The sequence below is a fragment of the Schistocerca cancellata genome, chromosome 5 (genome assembly GCF_023864275.1).
Source record: "Schistocerca cancellata isolate TAMUIC-IGC-003103 chromosome 5, iqSchCanc2.1, whole genome shotgun sequence".
NCBI lineage: Eukaryota > Metazoa > Arthropoda > Insecta > Orthoptera > Acrididae > Schistocerca > Schistocerca cancellata.
The window spans coordinates 494,530,990-494,550,644 of NC_064630.1; the positions used below are offsets into that span (position 1 = coordinate 494,530,990).

General features: G+C 41.4%; 1 protein-coding gene across 1 annotated transcript in view; it reads right to left on the bottom strand.

The window, feature by feature from the left end:
- The window catches only part of LOC126187632 (uncharacterized), a 60,671-nt gene extending 41,770 nt beyond the window's left edge, over positions 1–18,901 (bottom strand). The window contains exon 1 of the mRNA XM_049928831.1: positions 18,769–18,901. Coding sequence (XP_049784788.1) covers positions 18,769–18,838 — 70 coding nt within the window. The 5' untranslated portion in view covers positions 18,839–18,901. The remainder of the gene's footprint in view (positions 1–18,768) is intronic.
- Between the last annotated feature and the right edge of the window lie 754 nt (positions 18,902–19,655).

A 19,655-nucleotide genomic window follows, 5' to 3' on the forward strand; every position in this document is an offset into this window, starting at 1 on the left:
ATTTCACAGCAACACACACTGACTCTATTCCTACACTAATATCCAAACTCTTACTAGTAACAATTGTGGGAAACAAGTACAAGAAGGGCTATTGTAAGTGATTCCTTAACTCGCCTAAACAAGTTGTCCTGCACCGCAACCAGTCGGTGGTTATCGTGGATAGAGATCACATGCACATGGAATGTGTAGCTTCAGCCATTACCACATACCTAGAAGGTAAGACTCAGTTATCCATATGCCTCTTATTGCGCATTTTGTTAATAGTCCTATGCCTTAAAATCAAGTCCAACGATGGCAGATGAGGCTGTGAGCTGCTGCAAAACTGCAGTTATTCCAACTGGAAATGGTATTTCAGATGTAGTACATACGATAAATTTCATATGCATTTGTTGCAATGAAACCATTATACATTGTTGTAAGCCTGTTATTCTCTTATTATAATTGTTTAACTATTATGGATGACACAGCAGTGTTCTATAGTTGCTGCATTTAACAGGCCAATCTCAGAACAACTGAAGACGAAATTAAGATTGAGCATCGTAGGAAATTGTAACGTTAAACATATATAGGCGAGTTACTTTGTTGTCTAGTATTGGTAGGAGGTACGGAGATGAATTTGTTTGTATGACCGTACTCCTAGCTGGGAGGCATAGAGTGAGGCAGGGCTAGCCAGACCGAACATTGGTTGTCCTGTGTGCAAAGGCTATCAGCATAGTGTGGATGGATGTAAGTACATCACGGTATGGGGAATTTGGACAGTGGTCGGTCACTTGAAAGAAGAGACGATCCACGAGCAATGAATGAGTGTCACGCAGGATGAAAGCTGGCTTAATACAGCACTTAGCAAATCAGTGATCCCAGATAAATTAGACGCATCCACTGGCACTAAAATAATGTATTTGTTTAGTATGAGACGTAGTCAAGTTGAGTCAGATCATGTCTGTGGAACTTACGAACGACGGAGTTTTGGCGGGGATGGCCTTCAGCCAATGGAAGAGCAGACTGTGATGGAACACCACTGGAGTCAAGTGAACATGGACACTTTTTTGAGTGAAGAGCAGAAGGTAGTGATTCTGCACAATTTTCGTTTAGATCTTGAAGAAGACTTTATGTAGAGTTCCTCTGTGGTATCGTTTGGTGTTTTATCATTTGGTGATAGATTCTGGGTGGTGGACGGCTGCTACAATATTCTAACATTTTCCGGTTGAATTATGGAACTGAAAGGAGACGGATTATGTGTTTCTACTCATCATCTAATGTGTCTTAATTTGCGAAGCATGATGCTGCACTCTGAACTATTTTGACCTGGTGAATATTTCGTGTCTTATAGTCATGAAATGAAATTAGTTTACGTACATCTTGGATGACTATTTGGCTTAGGGATGCTGCTCACCTGTCTTGTAATGCTCTCAAAGCAACTTTACTGCGTTTGATTAGGTTATTTTCTGTTTCTATTTTAATTATTGTAAGACCACTTTCCATTTATTTGAGATATACTTTCTTGAATAAACATCATTCAACATAAAATTTTGTCATGTGTTGCAACTACAGACATTATAATAGAATCCTTTTTATTAAATTATTCATTTCTTTTATTTTATATTTCTGTGTATTTTACTTATTCGCAATTCTGTCCGATGCATACACTACAGATTATTACGCTGAAGAGCCAAAAAAACTGGTACACCTACCTAATATCTTGTAGAGCTCCCGAAAGCACGCAGAAGTGTCGCAACACGATTTGGCATGGACTCGACTAATGTCTGAATTGGTGCTGGAGGGAACTGTCACCATGAATCCTGCAGGGTTGTCTATAAATCCGTAAGATTGCGAATGGGTGGAGATCTCTTCTGAACAGCACGTTGCAAGGCATCCCAGATGTGCTCAATAATGTTCATGTCTGGAGAGATTTGTGGCCATCGGAAGTGTTTAAATTCAGAACAATGTTCCTGGAGCCACTCTGTAGCAATTCTGGGCGTGTGGGGTGTCGCATTGCCCTGCTGAAATTGCCCGACGGAATGTACAATAGACATAAATGGATGCAGGTGATCATACAGGATGCTTACGTATGTGTCACCTGTTAGAGTCTTCTATAAACGTATCAGGGGTCCCATAACACTTCAACTGCACACACACCACGCCATTATAGAGCCTCCACTAGCTTGAACAGTCCCCTGCTGACATGCAGGTCCATGGAGTCATGAGGTTTCCTCCATACCTGTACGCGTCCATCCGCTCAATACAATTTGCAGTGAGAGCATTAGACCAGGCAACATGTCCCCAGTCATCAACAGTCCAATGTCGGTGTTAACGGTCCCAGAAAAGGCGTAAAGGTTTGTGTCGTGCAGTCGTCAAGGGTACGTGAGTGGGCCTTCGGCTGCGAAAGCCCTCATGGATGATGTTTCGTTGAATGGTTTGCACGCAGACACTTGTTGATGGCCTGCCTTTCCCAGTTTCTTTGGCGCATCAGTGTATTTGCAGGGAGTTAGCTGCTGGGCATGAAATCAGACGTTTGCAGCCCTCCCCCATGACAACATCGAGCTTTTTCTTTCAAACGGACCTGTGTGTCGTCCAGTTACCAATGGTGTGAGCAGCATCATGGTTTGCTTGTATGGACTGCTGGTTCAGAGCAACTACTCAGCAGAAAATCGAATGGTATTCACACATGAATCAAACGTTTCGTTATAAGAAACTTTTGTGATAAAACAGGAAGTTATATTTTATTTTAACGGTTATTTTATGTTTGTGTCAAAGTATGAAGTGTCTCATAGTACTTTTCCCACATCACTCAATGCATATTTATTCTGTCTAACTCACTGAAAGCAGGAAAAATGAAATACATAATACAAGGTAACATAATTTCAATTTTCGGGGTAACCGCTTTAAATTGTCTTACAATTTTTTATTAAATTTTCAACAGTTTTGTAAATTGAAAATGAGCATTAGTCTTCTGCCTAATCAGTTTAATGTCATTAACTTAAAAGATATTTTAAATGACTTGCGTTTTCTTAGTAAAAACTGAAATATTTGTAAAGACGTGTGTGACAAGGTTCTCTCTGAATTATCTCCCTTTCTTTAAATTGGTATTGTTGTCTCAGTAAATAAGTCCCCCTGTTGTATCCCAAGCTTTGTACACATCCTCTAATGACTGTTGCAGACGCTTAACCATCGAGCGAGATGACGCAGTGGTTAGCACACTGGACTCGCATTCGCGGGTACGACGGTTCAAACCCGCTTCCGGCCACCCTGATTTAGGTTTTCCGTGATTTCTCTAAATCGCTTCAGGGAAATGCCGATCCCCGATCTTCGGTCCCCTACCCAAAGTCAACCAACCAACCAGACGTTTAACCACAACTGTCATTCGTGATATCCTACTGCTGTGAGATACACTGCCATACCAGTGCAACTTCAATGCCATGCATCTCCGTGGACCACGCACGCCACCCACTGTAGCTTCGACACCTCAGGAGCACAGCGACAACAATTCAGTGTAGTCACGCCAAATTGAAGCATTCTTTTGTAATACGTATAATTTTTTGAAATATCGATTGTAAATTACTTCGTGAAAGATGTATTTATGACCATCAGCAATAACCACATAAACATATGAAAACCTCCAGACAATGTCATCACCTCTTCCACGGAAAATGAACGGGTTATACAGGCCACCTCCCGTTTGGAGGATCAACGGGAGTAATTCATTGCCAGGTTACTGACAATGTAAAATTTTCTTTCACATTCAGTTTTACTGTCTGTAGTAGTACGCTTTCCATGGTCTACGTGTCAGGTAAGGTTGCTGACAGCCCAAAGTTCGGCTAGCAGTGTCTTCAACAACCTATTGAAGGCAAGGGGAAAAGTTATGTGTGGTGCCAGGAAACGTGAGCAGTGTGTGAGGTGAATGTCGTATCGTCTAGAGATCGTAGTGCCACGCCAAAGTTGCCGACGTGAATCGATACCACAGACATTACCGAGGACTTGGTGAATTCTGCAACTACCAGTGGATGGGAGTACAGAACACCATATAACCCTACCACTACTATTGTAATTTAGTACGCTTTTAAATAAATAACAGAAAACCTTGTCTCTATGTTGCTACGTATAATCGTTTTACTAAATTTAGATTAGTCTCTAAATAAACTACACTACGGAAGGATAGTCTGTTAATAGGAAAAGCTTATCAGAAGAGTTACCCTTTTCACAGGATTTGACCCTGTGTTGTGTCTAATGGATAAGTAAATCAGACTATTCAACTCTTTTCCTAAGATATTACCCAGCGGTTAGAAAGAAACGCAGGATGAATAGTATTATATTGAAGCTAGGACAACTCAGTTCAAAGATAATTTAGTGGTTTAAAATACGTAATAACGGTCGCCAAAACTATCCAGGCAATGAAACAGTGAAGTATTGGAAAATCAGAAGTATAAATTTTGCCTACTTTCTTGCTACTGTTTAAGTCGCTTCTTCAAATAAATATTACTCCACGTAAGCAATGTTGTTGCAGATACCGGAATTATTTGAGTACTACACCCTTATACATTACGTTTTTAATAGAGAAGAGCTCAGTAGATAACTTCAAGGAAGCTAAAAAAAATTGGCCAGTGCAGACCTATAGAAAACCATTTTTCGTAACTTTTATTTATTTATTTACACGTCAAGTCCCGTAGAATCAAATTGAGGAGAAAATCTTCAAGGTCATGGAACGTGTCAGAACATGAAATTACAACATGAAGGTAATAACAGATAAAAACAAAATGTTTGTGAACCCAAGAAAAGTCAGTCAATAAGTTTAAGTAAAACCAATCAACAATACCACAAAAATCAGCTTACTTCTTCAAGGAACTCCCCGACAGAACAGAAAGAGTGACCCTTGAGGAAACTCTTCAGTTTCGATTTGAATGCGCGTGGATTACTGCTAAGATTTTTAATTCGAGTGGTAGCTTATTGAAAATGGATGCAGCAGTATACTGCACACCTTTCTGCACAGTTTCTCTATCCAAATGCAGGTTTGATTTCTGTCGAGTATTAACTGAGTAAAGACTGCTTATTCTTGGGAATAAGCTAATATTGTTAACAAGAAATGACAGTTCGGGATATATATATTGAGAGGCCAATGTCAAAATACCCAGACTCGTGAACGGCGGTCGACAAGAAGTTGAGTGGCCAAAGTCAAAATACACAGACTCGGGAACAGGGGTCGACAAGAGGTTAGTGAACTTACATCACCTATTGCCCGAACCGCCCGTTTCTGAGCCAATAATACCCTTTTAGTATGGAGAGAGTTACCCCAGCATATAATACCATATGACATAAGCGAATGAAAATAAGCAAAGTAGACTAATTTTTGTATCGAACGATCAGTCACTTCAGATACCGTTCGAGTAGTTAAAATAGCAGTATTAAGTCTTTGAACAAGATCCTGAACGTGGGCTTTCCACGACTGGTTACTATCTATCTGAACACCTAGAAATTTGAACTGTTCAGTTTCACTAATCTTATGCACATTCTGTGAAATTAAAACGTAAGGTTTTGTTGAATTGTGTATTACAAACTGTAAAAACTGAGATTTACTGTGATTTAGAATTAGTTTATTTTCTACAAGCCATGAACTTAGGTCATGAACTACACTATTTGAAACTGAGCCAATGTCGCACACAACATCCTTAACTACCGAGCTAGTGTCGTCAGCAAACAGAAATATTTTAGAGTTACCCGTAATACTACCAGAGGGCATATCGCACCGCCCCCCCCCCCCCTCCTTGATCGTACCCCACTCAGACTCCACGTCGTCACAGCCATTCTCAACATTGTGAAGTATGACCTTTTGCTGTCTGCTGCTAAAGTAAGAGGTGAGCCAATTGTGAGCTACTCTCCGTATTCCGTAATGGTCCAACTTCTGGAGCAATATTTTGTGATCAACACAATCAAACGCCTTAGTTAAATTAAAAAAAAATATGCCTAGCGTTCGAAAAAAGCGACTTCTAAAGCTGTGCTGTACATTAGATAGCAACTCGTGTGATCAACTATCCTTACATACACAGCCTGTTTATTAACTTTAGAAAGCACTGATGGCACGGAGATAGGTCTAAAATTGTCTACATGATCCCTTTCCCCCTTCTTATAAAGCAACTTTACTATTGAATACTTTAATTATTCAGGGAAGTGACCATTGCTAAAGGAACAATTGCAAATATGGCTAAATACAGGGCTAAAATGTGCGTCACAGTACTTTAAAATTCTGCTAGGCACTCCATCATAACCATGAGAGTCCTTAGTCTTTAATGATTTAAGTATTGACTCAATATCCCCCTTGTATGTATCACAGAGGAGTATTTCAGACATCAATCTCGGAAAGGCATTTGACAAGAGTGTTATATTACTCCCTGTAGAAGCAAATTTTTTTTTATTTCACCAGCAATGCACAGAAAATGATTGTTAGATACTGTACATGTATCTGATTTATCAGTAACAGAAATATTTTTACTGCGAACTAACTTTATATCGTCGACCTTGTGCTGCTGACCAGACACTTCCTTCACAACTGACCATATGGTCTTAATTTTATCCTGTGACTTGTTGTTGTTGTGGTCTTCAGTCCTGAGACTGGTTTGATGCAGCTCTCCATGCTACTCTATCCTGTGCAAGCTTCTTCATCTCCCAGTACCTACTGCAACCTACATCCTTCTGAATCTGCTTAGTGTATTCATCTCTTGGTCTCCCCCTACGATTTTTACACTCCACGCTGCCCTCCAATACTAAATTGGTGATCCCTTGATGCCTCAGAACATGTCCTACCAACCGATCCCTTCTTCTGGTCAAGTTGTGCCACAAACTTCTCTTCTCCCCAATCCTATTCAATACTTCCTCATTAGTTATGTGATCTACCCATCTAATCTTCAGCATTCTTCTGTAGCACCACATTTCAAAAGCTTCTATTCTCTTCTTGTCCAAACTATTTACCGTCCATGTTTCACTTCCATACATGGCTACACTCCATACAAATACTTTCAGAAATGACGTCCTGACGCTTAAATCTATACTCGATGTTAACAAATTTCTCTTCTTCAGAAACGCTTTCCTTGCCATTGCCAGTCTACATTTTATATCCTCTCTACTTCGACCATCAACAGTTATTTTGCTCCCCAAATAGCAAAACTCCTTTACTACTTTAAATGTCTCATTTCCTAATCTAATACCCTCAACATCACCTGACTTAATTCGACTACATTCCATTATCCGCGTTTTGCTTTTGTTGATGTTCATCTTATATCCTTCCTTCAAGACACCATCCATTCCGTTCAACTGCTCTTCCAAGTCCTTTGCTGTCTCTGACAGAATTACAATGTCATCGGCGAACCTCAGCGTTTTTATTTCTTCTCCATGGATTTTAATACCTACTCCGAATTTTTCTTTTGTTTCCTTTACTGCTTGCTCAATATACAGATTGAATAACATCGGGGAGAGGCTACAACCCTGTCTCACTCCCTTCCCAACCACTGCTTCCCTTTCATGTCCCTCGACCCTTATAACTGCCATCTGGTTTCTGTACAAATTGTAAATAGCCTTTCGCTCCCTGTATTTTACCGCTGACACCTTCAGAATTTGAAAGAGAGGGCTAGTAGAAATCCTTGGGTAACAGAAGAAATATTGAATTTAATTGATGAAAGGAGAAAATATAAAAATGCAGTAAATGAAGCAGGCAAAAAGGAATACAAACGTCTCAAAAATGAGATCGACAGGAAGTGCAAAATGGCTAAGCAGGGATGGCTAGAGGACAAATGTAAGGATGTAGTGGCTTATCTCACGAGGGGTAAGATAGATACTGCCTACACGAAAATTAAAGAGACCTTTGGAGATAAGAGAACCACTTGTATGAACATCAAGAGCTCAGATGGAAACCCAGTTCTAAGCAAAGAAGGGAAAGCAGAAAGGTGGAAGGAGTATATAGAGGGTCTATACAAGGGCGATGCACTTGAGGACAATATTGTGGAAATGGAAGAGGATGTAGATGAAGATGAAATGGGAGATACGATACTGCGTGAAGAGTTTGACAGAGCACTGAAAGACCTGAGTCGAAACAAGGCCCCCGGAGTAGACAACATTCCATTGGAACTACTGACGGCCTTGGGAGAGCCAGTCCTGACAAAACTCTACCATCTGGTGAGCAAGATGTATGAAACAGGCGAAATACCCTCAGACTTCAAGAAGAATATAATAATTCTAATCCCAAAGAAAGCAGGTGTTGACAGATGTGAAAATTACCGAACAATCAGTTTAATAAGCCACAGCTGCAAAATACTAACACGAATTCTTTACAGACGAATGGAAAAACTAGTAGAAGCCGACCTAGGGGAAGATCAGTTTGGATTCCGTAGAAATACTGGAACACGTGAGGCAATACTGACCTTACGACTTATCTTAGAAGAAAGATTAAGGAAAGGCAAACCTACGTTTCTAGCATCCTGTGACTTAGCTATTCTATTTGCATACCACATACTCTTCGCCCGCTTAATAACATTTTTAAGCACCTTGCAATACTATTTGTAACGAGCTCCTGCAGCCTGATTGTGATTACTTCTAACATTTTGATACAATCTCCACTTTGATCTACATGATATCCTTATTCCACTAGTCAGCCACCTGGGCTGCCTATTACTGCTAGTACCCCGTTTAGAACGTTCTAATACAAAGCAAGTCTCAAAGAGCATGAGAAATGTGTTAAGGAAAGCATTACATTTGTCATCAATGTTATGAACACTATTAACACCATGCCAATCTTGTTCCATGAAAAGGTTTAAGAAACTCTCTATTGCTGTTGGATTGACTTTCCTACATAGTCTGTAATTACATGTGACATTTGTTTGAGTACAAAAGGGTTTTAGTGTTGAAACTTGTACATCATGGTCTGAAAGGCCATTCACGCTTTTACTGACAGAATGGCCATCTAGTAGTGAGGAATGAATAAAGATACTGTCTATGGCTGTGCTGGAAAAAACGCAGTCTGCATCAGATAATATGAATTTAGAAGCTATACCAACATCCTTTTTGTTGCACCATCATATACAAAATTTATGTTGAAGTCACGACTTATAACTAACTTCTGGTACTTCCAACAAAGTGAATCAAGAGCCTTCTCTAGCTTGTGCAGAAATGCTCTGAAGCCAGAGCTAGGGGATCTATAAACAACAACATTTAGAAGTTTAGTTTCACAAAATTCAACTGCTCCTACACAACGTTCAAATATCTGTTCAGCGCAGTGCCGTGATGGGTCTAGCCTATGGAATCAAATTGAAAACCGTTTTTTACTTATATAACCACTCCCCCACCCCGCAAAGACGTCCTTGAAAAACATCCAACTCATCTGTATCCTGGTGAAGGAAGCCTCTGTATTGTCAAATTATTTAAATGGTGCTCCGATATATCAATAATTTCAGAGTCAAAGTCTGTAAGCGGTTCACTAACTTTATCTCTAAAACCCCTTATATTTTGAAGTAATATGCTAATTCCTTCTCTACTTGGAAACAGCCTCTGAAGGTGAGTCCTTAGTTAGAGGGACTTCCTTTAAGTAGGTACACCTATCAGCTGACTTAAATCTAAAAAAGGTGCGCCTCCAACACCAACTACTACAGGAATTTTTCCATGAGTGATACCACCACCATCCACTACACTGTCACCTATAAGGTTTGCCAGCCTCCCCTTCCCATCCCTATTGAGGTGCAGGCCAAGCCTAGTGAAACCTGATCTGCTGACAGACCAAACTAGCACCACTGAAATGTGACCCATGCCCTCTGCCATCAGTGCCAACTCCAGCCCCATGTTATCGCACTTAACAGCCGGATTAAAATGAGGCCGATCATAAAGTTGAAACAGTTGGACGAAATGCACATTAGTGCCACCAGTTTGAGTAGCTATACTTATCTGGTCACTACCTACTTCATATTCCTCGTCCCTATCAAGACTGTTCCCTGCTCCTCCCACTAACACTACCTGATCCTCTTTGTAAAATTACTACATAACTCCCCTATGCTGCCAGTCACCTGAGCCAACCCTGCACTAAGCTTCACAATGCTGTTGACCTGGTACTCACCCCCCAACACTTCCTGCAACTGCTGGCGGACACCTCTACCGTGCGAACTACCTAGTAGCAGAACCTTCTTCTTTCTGTTTGACTTTGCAAGTAACCTAGGCCTCCTAACTGCCGAGGACTGCTGCATGTTCCCTACATGTATAGCCACAAGAGGTTCCTCTCCACTCAACTCTATCTATCGCATGTAATCAAAGTATAAATGTTTGAATACCTCCTCCTCCTAGCTTCCTTCTTGATAACTGCCAGTTCCCATTCCACATCACTCTTGACCCTCCTCAACCTATCTAGTTCCTCCTTTGCGCATTGTAACGGCGTATGAAGGGCACAGATCTTACATTCCTGCTCCTCTATCAACTTATTTTTACTACAGATTCTGCATTCCCCCGGAGAGGAACTCGCTAGAATGCCCACTGGATTCCCGACTCCATTCTCCCCAACGAAAATACTTTGAACAAATCCCACACTGTAATCCACTACTCACAAACCTACGACAGAGCCCATACTTCTCACTCATGGTAAAATTTTACAGTTACTGAAAAAAACTATACGTCTGCGTCGCCTAAGTTCAGCTTCACCAATAGAACTATTTCTAGAACTAACAATAGCGGTCTCGAAATGCTCTGTCTACTAAGAAAGCAACTACTTGTATTAATACTAACAAACTTAGATACTAAAATACTTAGATACTAAAGCACACAACTTTTATACAACACATTTCACTTCAAGAAAACATCTTTCTTATTGGGATTTACTTTCAAAAGCTTTTACTCTTTGAACTATCTCTGTAGGGTCCATTTAACAGATTCTAGTAACCTTGCTTCACTCTGACTGAATTTTACGTAAGCAAACTTTTGCTATAACACTTTGCATTAGTTAATAAAACTTTCAAAACAAGAATAGTTTGACTTTATTTCTCCGTAATGTACTAAAGCATGGACGTGTTATTACTCTAACTAAAATTTTCATTAAGCCTTTCAGTGAAACAGCTAAGACAACTTTTCTTTAACTGTTATAATTATGAACTCTTTAACTTCATAATGGAAAAACACATTTAATGTCATTCTATTCAGTTTACACTTTTCCACTACTGAGACGTAATTTCATTACTACAGGACTTAGTACCTCACACATACATACCATTATTTACACAAAAACAATTTAAATGGTGCCTCTTTATATTAATTTGATACTTCATAAGTCTGTAAAACAGGATACTCGGATTAATGTTGTTGAAATGTGTGTAAATTCCGAAGGGACCCAACTACTGAAGTCAAAGGTCCCTAGTTTTACACACTACTTAAACTAACTTAAGCCAAGAACAACACACACACACCCATGCGCGACGGAGGACTCGAACCTCCTGCCGGAGGGGCCGCGCTGTTCGTGACATTGCGCCTCAAACCGCGCGGTCACTCCGCGCGGTTCGGATTAGTCAAACACCAGGAAGGAACCCTATATAGGTTTATGATTCGGATGAAATAACCTGGTGAACCAGGTTTTTTAAAGTTCAAGAATGATTATTCGCTAATAAAACGCAGTTTAAATTAATGGTTCACACTGTACAAAAGTAAAACACCAAAAAAAAGTCTTATCTGGTGGCTGTAGGCTTGGCTGTAGCGAACTCTTATGACGGCTACACTACCCACAGTACAGCCTGCAAGTACCTTGTTGTATGGGCTCAATTTCTGTTCTTGGCATCGTTCAATTTTACATACAGTAGACCAACAACTCACAACTACGCCGTAAGCCCACTGTGGCCGAGCGGTTCTAGATGGTTCAGTCTGGAATCCCGCGACCACTACGGTCGCACGTTCGAATCCTGCGTGGATGCATGGGTGTGTGTGATGTCCTTAGGTTAGTTAGGTTTAAGTAGTTCTAAGTTCTAGACGACTGATGACCTCAGATGTTGTCCCATAGTGCTCAGAGCCATTTGCACCACGCCGTAGGCCGTTTGCGGTCTTCATCCGTGACATTTGCAGGCAAAGCTTCTCCGGCTTCACAAGGGTATTAGCTCAATCACTGCCGCCTACAGTCATGTGACTTACTACCCACCTTTGCTCTAGGTGGGGCGCCAATTCTCTCTTGCCGCCTTTTCTACTCCACAGAACCACGTCCGTTTCAAACAAAAGCGCACTGATTTTCACGTAACACCTATTTCTTTCATTGTTCCTAAGCGTGACCATTTCTTAAAACTGTCAAATTTACTTCAAAATGAACAGTTTACGCACACAAATATTTTTAAATACAATATATCATCAGATCATTATTTAACGTAATAAACAATGTAGGTAGTATTTTACATCCGTTATTCACATACAATGCAAAGAACTTCAACCTTCAGTATATCACACTTTACTTTATATATACTTAAAATATTGTACCAGTATGCAAAGAAATTTTTATAAGATTAGATATACCATAAACACATAATGTTATAGCAATACCTTCCTCTGAGCGCAGCACCAGTCTCATGCTGAGGTCAATATAGTATCAAGCATACAAGAGCTCACCCCAGTTCGTGACGTCATCGGAAACAGACAGCATCATAGTGTAGGATCAAAGTTTCTGTTGACCACCTTGTACTTTAGTAAATGTGGAATATTGCACCTCAAGGGAGCAGTTTGTTAATTAGTGTATCAAGTGATGCTTTGCTAGTCAATGACACTTTTAAATTATACAGCAATCATGTGGCAAAGAAGTGTGTCAAAGTCAAGTTAATATTTTATTCATTTATGATAAATAGCGAACGAATATTGCATGTGTTGACGTGACATCCTCTAGAGCAGACGAAGAAACGAACAGTTATAGCAAGACGAAAGCATTTTCTTTTGGTCTTAACAGTGAAGAGGCTACAATACCTCTGTTTCCTGCTCCTGTTCAGATAACACGCACATCACCTTCCAGGTCTGGTCCTAAATTCGGTCCGCCCCCTTAGATGAGTGGTCAGCACTTTTGATCGCCTCGCAGTGGGCCCGGGTTTGATTCGTGGCTGGGTCGGGGATTTTCTCTGCCTGGAAGTGAGTGTTGGATTGTCCCCATCGTCATTTCATCGTCATCGACACGCAAGTCACCCTGTGTGGCGTCAGCTGAAAAGACCTGCAACTTGGCGGCCAACCTTGCCCTGCTGGGGACTCCTGGCCATCAGTACCATACTTTCTTTTTTTCTAATTTTGACTTTGGTCTATCTGAGATCGACCACAATAGCTCCACAAAGTGGTTGGTGGGAAGTACGCCATTCTTTGGCACGTCCCTAGGAAACCGAATGTCGAATATATTCATATCAAACTTTTACCTATTAATGGTGATTTGTTACTTCTAAATTCCTGTGGACAACCAAATCCTTAACTCCTAACGATTCTTGCTTACTTAGACCTTACACACTGGAACAGGAGAATAGTGGAATCAGCTACATCCAGGTGGATGAAGCTTGTGGAACAGATGCGTGATACGAAAGTAGCTAAAAGGGGTCACAGAGGCGGAGTGACCCGAGAACCACATGGATTGATGGATTCACGAAGGACGTGCAGGTAGTGGGTTATACAGGACGAGAAGAGCAAGTGGAACGTGATAACCGGTGGACAAGTGTTGAAGAGAGTGAGTTTCACAATGACCTGTATTGTGAAAGAGAAGAAGTCGCCGAGATAATCTCTTCCGTTGTTGTTTGGCTCTTGAATATCGTGCTTCGTCCATATCGCGTAACGCTCTTGCAATGAATCTCGTGGACGCGGACGGCGTGTTCACTGAGGTCATGGCTGAGCCAGCGAGCGCACGCCTCTTTATCTCTCTGCGGCGGCAGCTGAACGCCGCGCCCGTGGAGCGTAGGAGCCGAGCAGTGCGTCACAGTCAACGCGGAAGAAAACCAGCTGCGCAAAGAAACCCTGCCGAGCTGCGGCCGGCGGGCATGCAGGGAGATTCTCACATTAACCTGTCGAAGGCTGCCGATTGTCCAGAAATGCGCCAGTGGAGCATCGCAGCCGGCACGTAGCAAGTGTGTTGTCGGAGCAGGGCTGGCCGCACACCGTGATAGCCAAATAGACAGCTGCTTACAGAAGCTCTGGCGGGCAGCGGCCGGCAGCCGGTCAATGGAACTCTCACATTAACCCAGCCGTTATAAATTTTGTTTCTACACCTCTGGCCATTAAAATTGCTACACCACGAAGATGACGTGCTACAGACGCGACATTTGACCTACTGGAAGAAGATGCTGTGATATGCAAACAATTAGCTTATCAGAGCATTCACACAAGGTTGGCGCTGGTGGCGACACCTACAACGTGCTGACATGAGGAAAGTTTCCAACCGATTTCTCATATACAACCGGAGTTGACCGGCGTTGCCTGGTGAAACGTTGTTGTGATGCCTCGTGTTAGGAGGAGAAATGCGTACAATCACGTTTCCGACTGTGATAAGGTCGGATTGTAGCCTATCGCGATTGCGCTTTATCGTATCGCGACATTGCTGCTCTCGTTGGTCGAGATCCAATGACTGTTAGCAGAATCGGTGGGTTCAGGAGGGTAATACGGAACGCCGTGCTGGATCCCAACAGCCTCGTATCACTAGCAGTCCAGATGACAGGCATCTTATCCGCATGGCTGTAGCGGATCGTGCAGCCACTTCTCGATCCCTGAGTCAACATGTGGGGACGTTTACAAGACAACAACCATCTGCACGAACAGTTCAACGACGTTTGCAGCAGCATGGACTATCAGCTCGGAGACCATGGCTACGGTTACCCTTGACGCTGCATCATAGACAGGAGCGCCTGCGATGGTGCACTCAACGATGAACCTTGGTACACGAATGGCAAAACGTCATTTTTTCGGATGAATACAGGTTATGTTTACAGCATCATGATGGTCGCATTCGTGTTTGGTGACATCGCGGTGAACGCACATTGGAAGCGTGTACTCGTCATCACCATACTGGCGTATCACCCGGCGTGATGGTATGGGGTGCCATTGGTTGTTCGTACCTCTTGTTCGCATTGACGGCACTTTGAACAGTGGACGCTACATTTCAGATGTGTTACGACCCGTGGCTCTACCTTTCATTCGATCCCTGCAAGACCCTACATTTCAGCAGGATAATGCACAACCGCATGTTGCAGGTCCTGTACGGGCCTTTCTGGATACAGAAAATTCTCCAGATCTCTCACGAATTGAAAACGTCTGGTCAATGGTGGCCGAGCAACTGGCTCGTCACAATACGCCAGTCACTACTCTTGATGAACAGTGCTATCGTGTTGAAGCTGCATGGGCAATTGTACCTGTACATGCTATCCAAGCTGTGTTTAACTCAATGCCCAGGCGTATCAAGGCCGTTATTACGGCCAGAGGTGGTTGTTCTGGGTACTGATTTCTCAGGATCTATGCACCCAAATTGCGTGAAAATGTAATCACTTGTCAGTTCTAGTATAATATATTTGTCCAATGAACATCCGTTTACCATCTGCATTTCTTCTTGGTGCAGGAAATTTAATGGCCAGTACTGTAATTATTCAAATACCAAGAAAACTTTAGAAAATTTTGTGACTCTAAAAATGCCTGAGAAATATGGGTACAAAACTATTTTGAAATGTTAACTTGCATATAATACGAAGAAAAAGTGAACAAACAATCAAGAATAACAATAAAGCGTAATAAACCAAATATGAGGAATTTTAGCTACTTCCCGCATAGATGACAGGAATTTCAGACAAGTACGACTAAAATATAATTAAACATTAGCTTTCGGCGAAATCCTTCGTCAGAAACGAAAACACACACATTCATTCACACCAGCAAGCTCACCTCATGTACTCCATCTTGAGCTGCCGGAGACGGCAAGTCGTGTGCGTGAGTCTGCTTGCTTATGTGAATGAATATGTGTGTTCCCTTTCCTGACGAAGGCTGTGGCCGACAGCTAATGTGTTAGTGTCTCTTTGTTGTGTGTATCTCAACGTGTCGCCTTCACGGTAAGTGGCTTTCTATCTTCTCATTACATTGTTAACATTCCAACCTGGACTTTTCATTGTTTAAAATATTTTAAGTAACTTGGTCATAAACCTAAATCGCTGTATATGTTAAGTACTCTTAGTATTGACACAATACATAAATTTTTAATCAAATGTCAAATATTTTTTTTTAATTTTAGGTTATACTTTATGGTAGTAATGATTTTAATAGTTCCAACTTACTCTGAACAGTCAACAAAGAATCTGTTATTACTATCAACATTGTACTAGTTTACTGCTTCCCCCAACAAATTGTTTAGAACTTCTCAGTTATTTCAGTCTTTATTGCTTTCGCTCATTTTGAATTCTGATACCAAGGCAATTGCGGTTGACTTGGGAGAACTGGTAAATTCCTCAACAGCTAAAGCAACGCTTTCCAAGTTTCAAGTTCATGGAAGGAATGTATCTGAAAACAAGTGTTCTGATGACAGTGACGACAAAGCACACCTACAAAATAGTGTAAAATCTTTTCTTACTTATAATGGGAGAATATAGAATGGGCTGATAAGTCTGATCACCTTACTTCTCGACAGAAACTTCTTTGAGCAACATAAAAACTTGGTCCAGCAATCCTTCAGCTTTCTCATCCCATCGGAAAAATTGGTTTTGTCAAATGGAGCAAAGTACTCGCAGACTGCAAATATCAGTTCCTCATCTGATGAAAATGTCTTCACACCAAATCGGAGTTTCAAGTTAGGATGAAGCTACTTGGGCTTAATTTGGCTGAAAAGGGTGGATAAGGAATCGATTGAAAGCCCAATTCATGCACTTTTGCCATTGTTACCGCTGCTGTTAGGAATGGCGCATACTCCTCGTGAAGAAACACTTCTTCGAGACACATTATTGATCGTTTTTCACGCAACATAAGCATAATAGGGTCTATTTATGTTCCTGACTTTTTCCAGTTAATCTATGAGAATTATTCCTTTGGAATCCCAGAAGAACAATGACCATCATCTTACCAGGAGACGAAATGGTCTTTGCCTTCTCTAGCGCACTCACACCAGGCGCTTATCCATTGTTGTGACTGCCGTGTTACTTTGGTGTGTAATGATACATCCAGGTTTGATCAACAGTCAGAAATAGGTGCAAAAAAGTCTTGCGGTTTGCGATTGAACACCACCAGCCGCAGTAATGAAATATTTTGTCGGACCCGCTTTTGGTCGACTGTGAGCAATCGCGGTATCCACCACATACACACCTTCTTCCAACCTAATTCACCGTGCAAAATATCATGCACTCAGTTGCAATGCCTACAATCTCAGTAGTCTTACGAATTTCTGTCTGGCGGTCTTATATTACCATATTACGGATTTTGTCAATGGTTTCTTTTGTGGCGACCTCAACTGTACGGCCGAAGCGCGCTTTATTTTCGGTGCTTGTCAGATTAAATTCATTAATCCATAAGTAAACATTCTTCAGAGATGGTGCAGAGACCACGTGAACTCATCCAGTTCTGTTTTGGTTCCTGCAGCAGTCCGAAACTTCCAATGAAAATGTTTAATAACCTCACGAAACTCGGTATTCTCCATTTTCAGTCGCAGTCGATACACAGGCGATCATCGTTATAATTATTATAGCGTAGTACTGTACTTGAGCTGAATCTATCGCTTCAAAAAAGTCATACAGCCGGTAAAAATGACTTTATTACTTAAACTGCTCACTTGACGCGTTTCGTATTTATTTCCATCATCAGATATCCAAATGCACAGAGGGTCATAGGATACTAGCGTAACTAAGTGTGTGTGTAACATAGGCTGACAGACTACTACTGTGAACAGACACTCTCCGGGCAACAGACAACCGGCGCTAGTGAGGGTGTCCTACGAATTCCACAACGCTAGCACCAGGTTATATACAATGATGGTGATTTATTTGGAGCACATTAGAACTATGAAACACGCATCTATTTTTGTATAAGTTGCACAAAAAAAATTGCCACTATTAAACTCCAACTCACGTACCCAGGGAGCTAGATTAATTCCAACGAAGATGAGATGAACAGGATTTCTAATGGGAACATCAGACAGGACTAAATACTTTTGCCTGGAAGGAAGGTGTGGAACGAATGGAACAAACATGGATTTCAAAGATGGTCGTACAATACAGATCCAAAAGAAATATCGACACAGGACGCCCATTTAAAAGATGGAACTGGGGCCCCAACAGGTCGGAGGGCTAATCTGTGAAAGGCAGAAGAAGAAGAAGAAAAAGAACAAGAAAACTTATTTATGTTTACCCTGCCGTACTTCTCACCCTGTGGACTATTATGGCAAAGTAGTGTCAGTACAAAAAAATTTTAGACTCTTTTGTCGTCTGCCAAGAGGCAGCCAGAGAAAGAATACTGGCAAGATTTCAGAAAGGACGGAGAAGGTATATGCTCATGGCTTTTGAGAAGGTATCGTAGTGAACAACCATAACTTGGTACATTATATAGTGTTTTCCTGTTTATCCACGCTAGACAAATAAAATTTTGCTACTTTATTCGTCCCACTACTGTATTATGTCTCGAAATCAAAAGAAAGTAATCGATTCAGAATTCTGAGAGCGATACCTTGCTTACTTTTCGTCCACCGTCCCTGTTTAGGCAAAATAGGATACCACGTCTACCAACGTTTTGTTTACAATCAGTAGCAGCTGGTTTGTGAACTGAACTTGACAACGGAGCAAAGTGTGTAGCAAGCCCACTCACCTAGGCGCACGATGGCAGCGACCACCAGCAGCGCAGTCGATAAATGGAGGGCAGAGGTGTTACGAGTCATCTCGAACGTTTAGGAGCTTCCTGTCACTCTAACAGATGAGAACTGTCTGTCCGTATATTTTCTACAGGCCAGTAGGCCGTTGGCGGCTTGCCAAGAACTTGAAGATAAGCTAGCGGGTTAGTAGCTTTGCTACAAATTACGCAATAAAAACACGTGACTCATTCTTCTGCGAATGATCAATGTAGAGTGCAACACAAATCAGCAGCTGCGATCGTCTGGGATGCTTCATTGCCCACGACAGTATTAAAAGTTTATATTTCGTTACCTTCATATTCATTTCATAAAATTATGTATGCATTGTATACACACAGTGTAGAAAAATGTGGTCCAACTAAAACATTCATATTTCTTTACGTACTACACGAATATGTAATAAAAATGGGGTTCCTATTTTAAAAATACAGTTGATATCTGTTTGACCTATGGCAGCGCCATCTAGCGGGCCAACCATATCGCCATCTGGTTTCCCCCTTCAAGGTAGACAAGTTTCGTTCTTTGTAGTTTTTTCGTTTGACGATTATTTCGTGAGATATTTTGTCCGGTCACGATCAATGGACCACCCTGTATATACTGAGAGGCCAATGTCAAAATCCACAGACTCGTGAACAGGGGTCGACAAGAGGTTCGTGAACTTACAACACTTATTGCCAGACCCGCCCGTTTCTGAGTCAAAAATATCCTTTTAGAATGGAAAGAGTTACCCAAAAATATAATACCATACGACATAAGCGAATGAAAATAAGCAAAGTAGACTAATTTTCGTGTCGAACGATCATTCATTTCTGATACCATTCGAATAGTAAAAATAGCAGTGTTA